We start from the raw sequence: 15,859 nt of genomic DNA on the forward strand, positions 1-15,859 counted from the left end.
TGTTTGGAGCAGCGATACATGTGATTATTATACATGCTGTTGTAACTCAGATTGCTATGGAGTGGTTAATACTGAGCTAAAATATTGGCAAGGGCCTATGGCAATAATGAATCAATATTGTGTCCCAAAAAGGGAAAATTCTATTAGCAAATCCATATAGTAATAACCATGTTAAGCTTCTTTCTGAAGATACAGTAATTCTGTGAGAAAAGAGTGAGGCAGATTCACTGGTACACACCAGCTGCTCACGCAGCACAAGGCATCAGTAACCCTGGTTAAACTGGCTGGGTAATAGCTGAGTTCATGGCTGCTTTGAGTCACTGGAGTGGACCCAAGCAGCTAGAAAGTACCAGTGGAGCTGACCCAGTTTAATTTAATTATGTGGGCCCAGCTCCTTAAAGGTATTCAGGCTCCAAACGCCATTGGGAGTTAGGCACCCAAATATCTTTGAGGAGCTGGGCTATGGATACTCTTATTTCAGCCACTAGACATATTTTACCTTACATGAAACAAATCTGGAATGGTAATTGCTATGGCTGACTAGAAGGGCTAGATTAATAGTATGTGACACAAATGTATTTTTGGCTTTAACATACCTGTAATGCAGCCTTAGCCAATGCAATGGGTGGAACTGATTCTGGAGTGGTGCTTTTTACACATTACCACTTTCCCTTAAAAAGGGATACTGGTAAGGTGTTTAAACATTATGAGTCAAGCCTTGGAAAATCACCAGACTGGCTTAAAAATCATGAGATTAAACGTTGGGTTGGCTTTGCAAAGAGGGGGAAAAACACTGCATGCTAATGCAATAGCTGCCATCTTGTCCACCACACCCAGGATTGAACCAAGTCCCCCAGAGACAAAAGCATGAGCTGTTACAGTTTGAGCTAAAAAGGCATGCGTCCTTAGCTGCAGCTTTAACAGACCCATGTCCTCTGGATCGGGGACGTGTATCACACACTCACCATGGGCTTACATCAGCTCTGTGCCAACCAACAGTGATATTTTGCTCTGGGAGCTGATTCTCAGTTCCATTCCAGCTGCTTCACCTACTTTGGCAGCACAAAACTTGCTGCAAAGCTGTCATAACTGCTAACCTGGAATTTCCCTAGCAGCTTTGGAGGGGACGCAGATGCGGTAGTGGCTCTGTTTTGGCTCTTGGTGTAGGAGGTATGGCCAAGCAAGAAGAGGCTTTGGAACAGGCATCATGGGTCTTTGGGTTTTTTGGGGGGGCGGGGGGGGGGCGGTTGGGTGGGTGGAGCTACTGACAAGGTTACATAGTGATGTCATTACTAGAAGAAATGACTTCCAAAGTAAAACAGTGAAAGCCCTTAACTGATTGCAATGATCATGGTGGGACAGATCCTGATTTTGGTTATACCCAGTAAATGAGATCAGGATCCAGCCCAGTTCCTTTGTTATCACAGTATAGAAGAAGTATGGGAATCTCAGATACTGCTGCTTCCACTGTCTCAGGGTGAGTTCACTGAGCTGTAATAATGGAGAGTATCTTTACCACATCCACTGGCACTACAGGGGTAGGATTTGAACGCTCTACTTTTGACATCCTAGGCTTGGAGATTATCGCCACATCAGGAAGCCACCTCATAAACTCAAAGAATCTGTATTACTGTACAAAAACAACAAGGAGTCCGGTGGCACCTTAAAGACTGACAGATTTATTGGACATAAGCTTTCGTGGGTAAAAAACCCACTTCTTCAGATGCACTGAACTGTGGACACTAGTATTATTATTTATAACTTGTATTACCTCTCACGTCTGGTGATGGAGTTGGGTATTATCGAAGTTTTCTTGAGTGAGTAGATCTCATGGGGGAATATTCACTTAAGGCTGCATTCTCAGTGGCTGAATATCCTTCAGTAGAGATGTTAAAATGAGGAATACTATAGCTTTCCTATTTTCTTACTTTTGTAAGTAATACTTACTTACAAAAGTAAGTAAGTATTACTTACAAAAGTAAGAAAAGTATTACTTTTGTAAGTATTTTCTTACTTTGAACTAACTGAGAACAGGCAGCAGTCCCAAGAGAGTGCATGCAAAGACAAGTTTGGATCTTCACGTATGTACAGGGCTAATTCAACAAGGCTCATTTGAAATAAAAAGACAAGCCAGCTTAGTAAGTAACTTGTTACTAGGGTTGGAAAAATACTGCAAAACAATTTCCATTAATATTTGTTTGAATTTTAAACACATTTACACTGGCTGTGTTCACACTCCTGTTGTGTTTGCTTTCCACAAACACTGGTGTAATTGAGAATTAATAGCATAAATGATCAGAGAATGCAAATGTTAAGCATGCACACTCGCAGGTTTTTGTAATGAGTGAATGTAGTGAGTCGGTGTGGCTCCCCTCCTGCCCGGCAGAGGGAGCTCCCTTGCCAACCCCCCAGTGGGCGGAGCTACCGTTGCCAGTCCCCGCCCCCCGGAAGTCAAGGGGCGGGGCAGGAAGTAGAAAAGCAGCGCACCAAAGATCAGTCAGAGGCCAGCCACCACCGAGAGCAGACGTGCCGGCGGGAGCTCCTGGCTGGGAACCCTCCTCGGCCCGAGGCGACTACCCTGCATGGCCGGAGCTTCCCCGCGCTCACTATGACGAGGAGTCCCCGGAGCCTACCCGGAGCCAGTACTGGGAGGAGCCCCCAAGCTTGCCTAGCGCCCGCTACGACGAGGAGCCCCCTCGGCCCTGCTGTTACCCGGAGGAGCCGCCCGAGCAGTCCTGGCCCAACTTCCCGGAGGAGCTGCCGGACCTGCCACCAAGCCCGGGTCCAGAGGAGCCGATGCAAACGGACTGGCCCGAACCCAGTGCGGCTGACGAGGTAGGCCCTGAGGGGGAAATGGAGTGTAGCCCGGGGGTAGCCGACCCCTGTCCGGCTGAGGGCACCGACGTGCCCATGTCAGTGTGTTGCGGCCAGGATCCCCACTGACTGCAGCGGATCCACGCCGCTGTTAGGGCCCCGGGCTGGGACACAGTGGAGTGGGTGGGCCTGTGTCCCCCCTGCCACCCCACGCACGGGTGGCAGTCTCCCCCCTCACACCAGCACCCCGACCCAAAGGTCTGGACTTACCGGTTGTTTGCTCAGCTCCTGACTGAGGATCTGAGCCCTGTGCTGTTGTTGCCCAGCCCCTGCTCCAGAGGGCCTGGGCCTATTTGTACTGCTGTTGCCCAGCCCCTGCTCCAGAGGGCCTGGGCCTACTTTGCACTGCTGTAGCCCAGCCCCTGCTACAGAGGGCCTGGGCCTAATTGTACTGCTGTTTGCTCAGCTCCTGCTTAAGGACCCGAGCCCTGAACTGCTGTTGCCCAGTCCCTGCACCAGAGGGCCTGGGCCTAAGTGTGTTGCTGTTGCCCAGCCCCTGCTCCGGAGGGCCTGGGCCGCCTAACGTTGTTCCCTGTCACTCCTACAGACTAGCAGGAGATCCAAAGTGAGTAGGTGTGGCTCCCCTCCTGCCCACTGGAGGGTCGAGCCCCGACCAACTGATTACAGTCAACATTAAAGGACCTAGGGGTTACAGTGGACGAGAAACTGTATATGAGTCAACAGTGTGTCCTTGTTGCCAAGAAGGCTAATGGCATTTTGGGCTGTAGAAATAGGGGCATTGCCAGCAGATCAAGGGACGTGATCATTCCCCTCTATCTGACATTGGTGAGGCCTCATCTGGAGTACTGTGTCCAGTTTTGAGCCCCACAGTACAAGAAGGATGTGGAGAAATTGGAAAGAGTCCAGCAGAGGGCAAGAACAATGATTCGGGGGCTGGAGCACATGACTTATGAGGAGAAGCTGAGGGAACTGGGATTGTTTAGTCTGCAGAAGAGAAGAATGAGGGGGAATTTGATAGCTGCTTTCAACTACCTGAAACGGGGTTCCAAAGAGGATGGATCTAGACTGTTCTCAGTGGTAGAAGATGACAGAACAAGGAGTAATGGTCTCAAGTTGCAGTGGGGCAGATTTAGGTTGGATATTAGGAAAAGCTTTTTCACTAGGAGCGTGGTGAAGCACTGGAAGGGGTTATCTAGGGAGGTGGTGGAATCTCCTTCCTCAGAGGCTTTTAAGGTCAGGCTTGACAAAGCCCTGGCTGGGATGATTTAGTTGGGAATTGGTCCTGCTTTGAGCAGGGAGTTGGACTAGATGACCTCCTGAGGTCCTTTCCAACCCTGATATTCTATGATTCTCTGACATCTGGTTTCATAAATTATGCTCATCTACTCAAGGATAGAAGCTCTATCATATCATATGTCTTATGGCCTGCTGGGTGACCTTAGGCAAGTCCCTTCGCTGCTCTGTGCCTCAGTTTCCCCAACTGTAAAATGGGATACTGATACTACTGTCCTTTGTAAAGCATGTTAAGCTTTACTGGTGAAAAACACTATAGAACAGTTAGGTATTATTATTATGAAGCCACTCAGTTTTAGGTCTCATGGCTCAAATGTAATGTTTTGTTCACTAACAAGCCATTGAGTAAACAAAAAGATGTTGAATGTTTTCCTAAGCAATATTCTCAAGTGTGTTTGTTATTGGTTTGTAGGAATTTTGCAAACAGAAATAGAGGCAAAATTCCCTGGCTGTGAATTACTCACTCAGTTCTAATTGTTAAGAGAAGAAATCACATTTGTAAACATTAGCTGCAGAACACTCTGGATGGGGTGTTCACCCCATAGACCTCTACACAAACAGAAGAACTGCATGCAGCCAGCCCCACAAGGAGCATTTTTCTGTTTAACCTCACAGGAGAGCCAGCTCAATATTGCTGGTCAGTGCAAACAGGACTCCAGAGGTAACATGGAGCACGCACGTCCCTCACCAGCTCCCTTCCTTTCCTACTGATGGCATGTGATGCTCAGCTCAACACTTACCTGCAGCTCAGCACCAAAGCAACCAATGCACCATGGCTACAGGCAAGGAATATGTTCAGATGCTTTTGATTTCCTCCAACCTGGGGGCAGGCTTGTGAGCTACCAACCAATGACCCAGTTCCATAATTCTCCTAATAGTGGTCCCTTTACCTTATGCACAGTAGTACTGTTGCCCTAGAATGCATGGTATAGGATAAGGCTCAGCATAAATTCTTATAGCACAGGGGTGGGCAAACTTTTTGGCCCAATGGCCACAACAGGGTGCAAAACTGTATGAAGGGCCGGGTAGGGAAGGCTGTGCCTCCCCAAACAGCCTGGCCCCCACCCCCTATCTGACCCCTCCCACTTTCCCTTCCCTGACTGCCCCCCTCAGATCCCTCCACCCATGCAACCCCCATGCTCCCTGTCCCCTGACTACCCCCCAAGACCCCCTGCCCCATATCCAGCCCCCCAGCCCCCTTACCATGCCGCTCAGAGCAGCATGTCTGGAGCTGCACCTCCCGGAGCCAGACATGCTGCTGCGCTGCCTGGCGTGAGTGCGCAGCCCCGCCACCCAGAGCGCTGCCCGGCAGTGGTGTGGCTGCAGGGGAGGGAGTCAGTGGGGGAGGGGCTGGGGGCTAGCCTCCTCAGCCAGGAGCTCAAGGGCCAGGCAGGACAGTCCCGCAGGCCAGATGTGGCCCGTGGGCCGTAGTTTGCCCACCTCTGTTATAGCAGAAGGGATGTAATGTAAGCCATCCCCCTGTGAGTGCAATGAACCTGTGCCCAATGGTGGGGGGGCTCCCTGCCCCCAGAGTATGGAGCTGAATTGTGACAAGGAGCTGGTGGGTTGTGCTGGGGCCAGAGCTGCTTTGGAAAGGCCCAGTCAGCTCCAAGGACCACGCTCTCAGCACATCTAGGCTGATGTGGCTTCATCCCAGCAGGAGGATACGCATGTTTCGTGGGGCGGGGGGCGGGGAGAGGAGGAGGGCGGCGTTCCTCTCCCAAATCCTTAGCACTTGATGCAGCAGCTTCCTCCACTGCACTCAGGAGTCCCCTGCCTCACACCCAGCTCCCTTCCCCCGAGCCAGACCTCACCCCTCTTCCCTGCTCCCTATAACGTACTGAGCCCCTCTCCCATCCCCCTCAACTTGGCTTCTCATAAGCCAAGATGGCCACCATTTTCAACTCCCCCACGGCTCCAGAACCTGCTTCTGTGACCCCCACGGCTCCACCCCCCACAATGCCCCCAGATCCCCACACCCCCTGTTTCTGTGACAACCTCAACTCCAACACCCCCACTGCCCCCAGGGCCCCACAGATCCTGCCTCTGTGACACCCCCCTGCCTCCAACCCCCCCAGGTCCCCACAGCCCTGCCCAAGTGACACCCCTTAACTCCAACCCCCACACTACCCCCAGGGCCCCACTCCCCCAGCCTCTGTGACACCCTCGCATCCGACACCCACACTGCCCCCAGGGCCCCACACACCCTGCCTCTGTGACACCCACACCTCCAATCCCCACACTGCCCCACCCTCTGTGATACCCCCCTGCCTCCAACACCCACAGGGCCCCACCCATACTTTGCGCCTGTGAACCCCCCACCTCCAACCTGCACACTCCCCTCAGGGCTCACACCCGCTGCCTCTGTGACACCCTCATCTCCAATGCCCCAGGGTCCCACACCCTTTATCTTTGTAATACCCTCGCCTCCAACCCTCACACTGCCCCACGCCCCCTGCCACTGTTAGACTCTCACCTCCAACCCTCGCCCCCAGGGCCCCACACATCCGGTCTCTGTGACCCCCCTTCCTTCCTTCAACCCCCCCACTGCCCTCCAGGGCCTCACACACCCTGCCCTCCTCCCCCAACTCTCACAGATCATTCACCTGGTTATGTCCGACGAAGTGGGTATTCACTCACGAGAGCTCATGCTCCAATACATCTGTTAGTCTATAAGGTGCCACAGGACTCTGTCGCTTTTTACAGATCCAAACTAACACGGCTCCCCCTCTGATGCTGGTTGCCACGGATCACCCCTGAGGAAACCTGCATCAACCAATCCCTTATGTGAAGTCTCCCCATCTGCCCTCTGCTGGTCTGTTAATGTTCAGCGAATAGCTCACCCCAGTCAGGGGACCAGGGCCTCTCCCTTCCCTCCTCATCCACCCCCATGGGAAGGCCATTCTCTGCACCTACCTCCTTTGTCTCCTGGGCTGCTGTTGCCAACTGGATTTTACTCCTCCTGGTCTCGGTGATGCCAGTACCAATCACCGGGCAATACCACCACCATCTGCTTCTCCTGATGTGTTACCAAGCCTGGAGCTCCTGCATTTGACATCTCGCAGCTTGGCTCCCTCCAGAGGTGGTGGAATGACGGGCAGTACTGAGCACAAAGGTGCCTTGTTTTCAAATTCCAAATTTGCTGGACAGCCCCTTGAGACATGGGACTATCCTGGTTGTCTTGCAGTGCTGCCAGACCTTGTGAGTTTTTCTGAATCTTGTGATATTTGGTGTTATTCTTAAAGCCCCAGCTCCTGGAGTCAAGTGATTATTGATTTAAAATAAAAAAATATATTTCTAGGCCTTATGATTGAGGAAAAGGGCTAATAAACCTGACTCCCAAAAGTCTCAATAACCAGCAGGCAATTACAAAAGAAACTATCATGTATTATTTAAAAAAAAACAACAACATGATTTTAAAGGCAATCTTGTGATTTGGGGGGACCTGACTAATGATTTTTGAATTTGTGGGAATGGCAATACTGTCACTTTAATTCAAACTGGGAATATGTCCTTCAGAGCCAAAATAGTTTTTGCTTTTAATTCCAGAATTTCATCCTCATGGGGAAGACGATGATACTTCACCAACATTTAGAGAGTCCAGGCTTGATCCTCTGCTTTCCTGAACCATGTAGAGTCATTTACACACATGCAAAGTGATGCAAAATGCATATAAAAAGTGCTATAGTGGGAACATACCTATAACTTTACACTTTTCATGATTTTAAGTATCTCTGTTATGTCCCCTCTCACCATCCAGCTAATCTAAGCAGTATTAATGTCTCCAATTTCTCCTCATCTGGAAGTGCTTCCCTGCCTCTAATCACTTTTGCTGGTTTCTATTTTTGGAGGTGATGAGATCAGAACATACTGCAGTCAGCAAGCAGAGGGTCAACTATCAATTTGTATCATTTCAGTTTTTATTCTACATCTTCCAGTTTTACATCAAATATTATAAAAACAGTCCATTTGATAAATATGCACATAAATATATGATAGATGCAATAAATAACTTAAATACAAATCAGATTTGTTTAAATAAGGATCGCATCAGATGGCTTAACATGATGTCAGCCAGTGAAACAAAAATAGATTCTCGGAATCTGTGTAATACAGCAACATCTTCCATGCATCAAAATTATTGCGTTTTCCAGCATCTTTCTAAGACACTAATGAAATACTCCCTAGTCAGTAAATCAAATAAACAGGGTGAAAAAACTAGTCCTTTAAATTAAAATAAATAACGGAAACACTTAACATACTATTGGCAAATAGTTTTGTGTAGCAATAAACCAACACAATAAATAATATTATCCTCCAGGGCCAAATTTTAATCACCCTGAAATCACTGGCCAATCTCCCATTGATCTCAGGGGGAACAGGCCCTACACTTTAGCCGCAGTTAAGGAATTGGCCTGGAACCAATCAGCTACTGGCAATTGGAGTCGGAGAGGTCTGTTGAATCTTTTGTTCAGAGATCATGGGTGATGGGTATCCATGGTAAAATACCAAGGTGGAAAGAGCATCACGCCTGGTTAAAATACAATGTCCTGTAGGAAGGATTCAGGGTTCCCATTCGCTGGGCTCTGCAGTGTCTGATTAGATGCATGAGGTGAGACAGAGTAAAGACCTGGCGTTTAGGTGCAGGACTCCATGTAGGCTGCACACTTCAAGTCTTCGTTCAGCAGTCGGAAGAGATAGAGAACCACAGATGCTTCCAGGCACCCTGGAGTTTCCTGGGACAGGAGAGAGGGAGTGAACGCATTTGTAGCAGAGAATGGCTGATTAGCAATGGGCCAGTGAAAGCTACCGTGGGCCTGTGGGAGGTGCAAATAAATAGGGATCACAGAGCATGCAGAAAAAGGGTGAACAGAGCAGTGTCTATAGGGACATCTAGGAAAGATATTCTGAATTAACTGTGTGAATTTGAAATGGGTTAGTTAAATGGCATTAAATCCCCGTGTAAACACCCTCATTCAAAATTAAAGTGGTCTTAATTTGGTTACTTTACGTCACTTCCAGAAATCACTTTAACTCTGAATAACGGCATCAATACAGGGATTTAGTGCAGTTTAACTAATCCACTTCAAACTCACATCTCTAGTTAATGCAGATTAATTTTCCTGGATGTCTCTGTGTAGACAAGACCTTACAAACACTCCAACCTAAGGAAATACTCATTTACATGGTGCTCTAATGTGCTGTAATTCTAAGTATATAAGAACATGTGCTGTAGTCTATTACATTAACCAGTGAGTTTGATCTGGGGTAATAGTAAATTTGAAGGGTATTATCTTTGGCGATATGTGATTCCTAGGAAGGCCTAGGATTGGCAGATCTGTATGAATGAATTATCTCTGGGCCACTTTTCCCATTGCCCAGCCCAGCATCTACACCTCTTCAAAGCAAATAGCAAGTTGGTGTAAAGCTCTGCCAACAGTGTGAGGGAGGGTGGATTTCAGATTCAGCAGCATTTTGCACAAATATAAATAATTGCACCAGGTATAAGGTGCAAAGCGATGGAGGATCAGACGCTACGTGAAACTCTGCTATTTGCATCCTATGGAAGGACCCAAACTAGGACACAAGGTAACGCCTGTTTTCTGCATGCCTGGTCTGTTATAGTCTGCAGCAGATGTAATGACCCTTTCTGCTGTGAGAGATTTACCAGCTTTCTGAACTAATTCAGCCTCAAGACACCTAAACTGCAGAAGGCCCGGGACAATATTCAGGGCACCATCGTGCACTGGCCCCATGGGACAGGAATGGAGCGGATGATCCTGTACAGATTTGTTCCCACTAACATGTGATGAAAGTTCATCTTGTGTGTTTGCCAAATGTACTCACCATCTTCTTGGCTGCGTGGAATTTTTGGAGCCAGCTAGTCAGCCTCCTGGAGCGTTGATGGTTGTCAGGCTGATGTCTGGTCTGAAAAGAAAATCAATACATGAAGCAGAGTAAAGCACATGAGTAGAGATTTCAGGAACAGTGTCTGAGCCTCCTTCCTCTTGGTACAAGCCCAAGGCACAAATTAGTTTGATTGAATTTATCTTGTTCTTAAGATGTGTGGATTCCATGTTAACCTGCTGTGTTCTACTAATAATACCAAGCATTTGTATGGTATTTTTCAACTTCAGAAGTGCTTGAAGCATTAACTAAGGGCTTTACTGAGCCACGTGGCAATGGCCCTGTGTAGGGGGAGGAATGCCTTGTGCTGCCCAGAAGAGCTCTGGGAGGACCTCCACCTAATAGAAACAACATGCCCTGGAGCTGAGCAGTAGTGCAGCATACTCCCCCAGTGTATGCAGCCACCCATGGGTCTGCCTCCTCCCGGCTCCTCCGTACCTCACTGTGATGTTCTGGGGGGCACATGAAAACAACAGTAGCCGTGCTACAGAGAGCACAGTGTCTGCAGTGATACCAAACTACAGCTCAGGAGCCAAACGTGGGGACATACCCACTTGCACAGTAGCAGAGCAGCCGGGCATCATCTCTCCCTAACTAGTTAATCTAGTTAATTAGATTATGTATATGAGCAAGGCACACAGCAGCTATGTAATCCGGACACTTTCATTGTTATACAGGGGGGTGAAAACCAAAGTCCACAATTACTGGAACAAGGATTACTAGATCCTGGATCCACTTAAGAAATTAGTGCTGTTGGGAGTTCAATAGACAGCTCCCAGCCCCACTGTGGCAAGAGACATTTGCAATCCGACACTCACGCAGCTCTTCAAGTCCTCTCTGATGTGCCTCAGGATTTCTAATGGCCTCCCGAGCAGCTCAGACAGACTGGGATCCCCAATGTTCTCCAGCACGTCAATAACGAGGTGCAGCTCCTCCTTTACCAGGATCACTCTGTCGTGCACCTAGGGAGAGAATGTGCAGGTAAAACAGTGTATCCAGGGGAGTGGCAGACACGGAGATAAGGAATGTCTGTGTTCCCAGCAGGTAGGAGTGGCTTACTTAAGGAGACTTTCCAAAGCCATGGCCAATGCGAAGAGACCTAAGACGCAGGGGAGGTGTGAATCCACTCTACACACACAGCCTGCTAGTCATGAACCTTTGGACTCTGTTACTTATACCTTCCTTCCTTGGAATCCAACAACACTTTGTGCTTCAGATCCATCTCAAACTTTTTTTATGTTACAAAAGTCTGAAGACATATTTGGGCAGTGCAAGCATTTTTATTTTTTTTTGCTGGTGATTTGGAGAACGGTTTCTGAGGAATGGTTTCTGGATCTTCAAAGTGGCTGTACATAGATGTGGATATGGTTTTAGAGAACTAAATCATTCTCTCGTGGGAAACCAAAATACAGAAACTGAGGATTTCCTGCCACACAACCTGGAGCTGTTTATGTGAGGGAGGTTAACCAAGTTCAGACTGGAAATAGATGATAAAGACAGGTGTGGATGAGTCCCTGTCCATGTTATTCTGAATCTACAAAAGGATCACCTGAAATCAGGATCCAGCTTGGAAAGAGCCAGTACTGCAACTTTGGAAAGAAGCAAGTGCTATTTTGTAACCTCGTCTCTCTTGGCAGAGGTCTTGCTTACCGATAGCTCTTTGACTTTCCAGTTCCGGTGGAAAATTTTGGTGTTGCATTTTCGGTCTGACAACAGCATGATGTCCTCCTGGAGGCACAAAATGAGAACACAGGGAAATGTGTAAAGGAAGCAAAGCAGGGGAGAAAGTGTCAAATTATGCCCTCAGTTACATCATATAACCCCACTGACACAAGCGAAGGTGCAAAATCCTGGCAGAATTTGACTCAACACCTTGATCCCCTAACAATGCTGCTGTCCTAGAGTCCTGGCTCTTTCCAAGAAGGTGCCAAAGAAAAGGACAGACGACAATAACACGCTCTTGTCATATTGCTTTGCTAGTTTCAGGTTGTGAACTGCATTTGTGCAGGAGTTTAACTGAGAACCGGCATCCTTTAACTCTTGACAAGGAGGATAACTGGACCACTAAGCTGAGTGGTGCATTTTCTCAGCTTCAGTGTTAGTTAACATGAAATGTTTGCATGACTTAAAAATAAGTGACTTGATCTCTCTAGTGCTGCTTGATGGCATGCCATGAATTTGAGATCCTCAGATTGTCTGTTGAAGGGACCAGACTCAGTTTTCTTTGGAAGGGAAAGACCGCAGATAGTTAAAAACTGGGTCTGATTCTCTAGGTTTGATGATAACTCAAGACAGAGTTTGAACCCCTTTCTGAACTTTTTGAGATTTAAGATTAAGGATGATTGACTCTATAACAAATCCGAGCTGGCCAGGCCCTAACCTCCTTAGCCTGACTCGGATCAGGAACACCCACTTAGACAGATTGCCTCTTCTTTCTCTCCTAGCTCCTTTCTAATAGTAAGAATCCCATTCTTTCCCTGCTATTGTCTAATCTGTGATTCTGCCTCTGATCAGTTTCCACCTTCCTGCCCTGTCCAGGACTCTCTCCACATCTATCATCCCCATTCCCCAAATATCTGAATAGTTGTTGGAGCTGAACATTCTCAGCTTTGCCCTTTCTTAACTAAGACTGGGCAGGGGATCACCAACAAAGAAGGTCCAGACAGAGAGACTTCTCTCTATTTTAGCTGCAACTCCATACCCCAACTTTTCCTAAGCATATGCCTCCCATCTTATTTTGTCTGCCCATAGTAATATGCCGAGAAGGCTGCTGTTGAAACTACAGCCTAGCACTCACATTACTATTATTGCCCACTTATGTGTCTTCTTTGCACTTACAAATCTGTCCTTGACATTCTTGAAGGTCTCCAGTTCCTGGGGTGGCAGGGACATGTATTTTGAGAGGTGGCACTTCTTCATCTGAGCACCTTTGCGAAAGGCCTCTGTAGACATTGTCCATAGGGTCAGGACCAGGAGCAGTTTGCAACCCATCATTTTTCCTATTGAATCACATAATTTCCAGATTACAAGGAGTATAAATTGTATTGTTAACAGTCTGACAAAGCGGGGAAAGAAGGGGTGCAGGAAGGTGAGGGCTACAATCAAATATATACATTGGTGGGTTGACCCCAAAGATCACAGTTGAGCAAACTCAACTCTTCTATTCACAAATGTTTTCAGATCAGGCCTCTTAATTTACAGCCCCCAGCACTAATAACAGAAACTAAACTGGTCAGATGCTTAGAGGGATGGATAATGTTTGAGCCTCACTCTTTAGAGTAGATCACAGCAGATCAGTCTAGTAAGTCTATGTGCTAGACAGAAACCCCAGACTTAGTGGCACGTACCTTGGAGCATGTTTGCTGGGAAATTGCTTTAGTCCCTTCTTCTTCCTCAGGGTTGCTTGGCCTCCCTCGGGTCTGTGAATGTGGCCTCTCTTTTCCATTGCTCTTGCTTTTATACTCTCTAGGAAAAAATAAAATGAAACCTTGTTTTCCTTTGGTCAAAGGAGAAAAACCCCACACGTTAATGCTGCTGCTTGATCAGTGGAAACTGGAAAGTGAAAATACGGGAGGTGCATCTAGCTCATAACCCTCTGCCCTCCTGCCACTGCCACTGCCAGGGATTCCCAGGTGAGGGAATCTCTGAATGACATCATGACCAAATGATGCAAGGTTTCCTTGCCTAGAGTAGGCGAGTTCTGTTTCTAATCTTAGCATTGCCCAGTTTCCGGGTTTGCTGTGTTATTGTAATAATCCAGTGAGCAGCCTTTTCAATCATTTTTTCCCCCGCCCTCAGGAGTGACTCTACGAGTCATCACTGATCAGCGCAGTCGGGGAGGACAGTGATTTCAGTACTCTCACAAACTGGCAGAAAGGGGCTGTTTCCAGAAGGGAGCCTTCCCTTGCAGTCTTGATAACATGCAATCTTGATAACATTCAGCATGTGTGTGATTTACCTGGGAAGCAAGGGCCTGGGGGACAGAGAACCTGGGAAGCACAACTGGCACTACTCCAAGGGGGAAGAGCCAGCCACAGGCTGTCTGAGATCTGGGGCCAGGGCTGCTGAGAACCAGCAGCCTGAGAGCTGGGCCAGGCTGAATGGGAGTGTGGCAGGGGAGAAGGCCGAGGCTGGCAGGAGGTTGGAAGAAGCTGCAGCAATAGTACAATACAGCCTGGGGGAAACAGCAGAGACTGGAGGGTGGAGGCACAGAGTTAGCTGCCTTCCAAGGTACTCCAGACCCAGGGCACTTGTGTAGAGAAGGACTCTTCTTCACCACTGGGGAGGGGCTGTGTGTTCTCAGAGGCACTGACATAAATAAGGGCGATGTGTCAAGAGGGGTTTGTAAGCAGGTAGCTTGCATCAGAGGCTCTGACAGGTGGCCAACAGGAAGACAATTCACAGAGACTCCCAGTTAAATCACCAGCAACAAGCCTGAACTGTGGCCAGTGGGACCTACAAGCCAATACTTAATTTCCCTCCACAAAGGGATGGCTTACCAAGGGCAGGCCAAGGTCTCGGTCCGAGTCACCCCCAGGGCAAGGATGCACTTGTATTCAGCATGAGGAGTGGCCGAAGTTGCAGAGTTAGGAACCAGCACGTGTATCTTTTCTTGTAACTGTTCAAACCACTGTAGTGAGGGAAACTCGTCTCCTTTCATTTCTTCCAGGCCTAGTAAGGAATCGTTGCATTTGGGCTGTGAGTGCACGGGCCTGTTGAGTAGAGAAACTGGTTGACAAAGACTCTGCAGAATACTTCTTTCTTCAACCTTACAGCCTCTTCTGTTGTCCTCTCATACCAGTCACATCTCTGACTGCATCTACCTCAGAATCCTCTAACCCAGTCTGACTTGCACTCAGCCTATACATGTCATGCCTGGTGAGCGTCTTACTCCCATGGATTCTTTTAATTAACTGAGATGATTGTGATGTCAGTTCCTGAGTTAATTAGAAAGTCAACAGTCTTGCCATAAATATTCAGTTTCACTCACTAGGCAGGCTCTATATCATGCCAAGTGATAGATCCCAGAAACAATGACTCTTAATTGTCTGAAATATGATCAACTCCCTGACTGCTTTGGTGCAGCAAACAGGTGAAAAATGTCCATATTTTGTGCATTTAGTATACCATGTGTCTCTGGCTGGACATGCATCATTTCTTGGACTATGACTTTTTCCACACCTTGTTGATATAGGCTGAATCTATCCCTCTTAGTCACGGAGCTCTCTGATAATGACTTTTAATTCTCATGCTGCATCGGTTAACAGCTTCTAAGCTAGTTTCTTTGCTTTTCAAGTTCGGCGAGTTGCTGTTGCTTTTGCTGTCTCACCAGCTCCAATGGCTTTGTTATTTGAATAGCTGTGGCTAAGATTAAATCTTTCAGTGGTAGCTCCTATCAGGTCAAGCACAGTACACCAGAGTGGCAGTGCCAACACTACCATCCAACGGAGACATCCGGCCTCCATCCTCTAAGGCAAAGAGTGGAGATTAGAGCGAGGCTGAATGACTCTTGCACTCAGGAAAAAATGTGACAGTCCTCCCGGTTGGTATTTTAAAAGTCTCCGATCAGTGTGTAGTTAAAGCAGTTGTTGTGGGGAAAGCAATCTACACTCAGCTCCAGGAGTCAGCACTGTCAGTTCAGGGGTATTGCTTTCAGTTCAGTGGGAACCTGTCTGTTTTGCAATCTTGTCACATGTGAACTTTGCAAGCCACAAAGTAGGAGCTTAGTTTTTGCTTGGAATTGGCCATGAGTGCAGAAGTCCTCTCAGGGTTGCTCTGAAATGGTGTGCAACCTGCGAGCTTGGTCTGAGGTTCCAGCTTCTTA

At 47.8% G+C, this 15,859-nt stretch overlaps 2 protein-coding genes across 7 annotated transcripts in view; both read right to left on the minus strand.

The window, feature by feature from the left end:
• The window catches only part of LOC120374861 (interferon lambda-3-like), a 47,132-nt gene that overhangs the window by 18,135 nt on the left and 13,138 nt on the right, over window positions 1–15,859 (minus strand). For 2 of the 6 annotated variants that reach the window (XM_039495230.1, XM_039495231.1), the window contains exon 1: window positions 4,869–4,902. The exons of the other annotated variants lie outside the window; for them this stretch is intronic. The gene's annotated coding sequence lies outside the window, so the exon portion shown is untranslated. Of the gene's footprint in view, window positions 1–4,868; window positions 4,903–15,859 lie in introns of those variants that run through there. 6 annotated transcript variants of the gene reach the window in all.
• LOC120374507 (interferon lambda-3-like) lies at window positions 8,766–12,987 on the minus strand. The gene is made up of 5 exons (XM_039494269.1): window positions 12,874–12,987; window positions 11,686–11,763; window positions 10,854–10,997; window positions 9,976–10,056; window positions 8,766–8,864 (listed from the first exon to the last, which is right to left on the minus strand). The coding sequence occupies exons 1-5, from the start codon at window positions 12,985–12,987 to the stop codon at window positions 8,766–8,768; spliced, it is 516 nt and encodes a 171-aa protein (XP_039350203.1).

The sequence above is a fragment of the Mauremys reevesii genome, linkage group 11 (genome assembly GCF_016161935.1).
Source record: "Mauremys reevesii isolate NIE-2019 linkage group 11, ASM1616193v1, whole genome shotgun sequence".
NCBI classification, from domain to species: domain Eukaryota; kingdom Metazoa; phylum Chordata; order Testudines; family Geoemydidae; genus Mauremys; species Mauremys reevesii.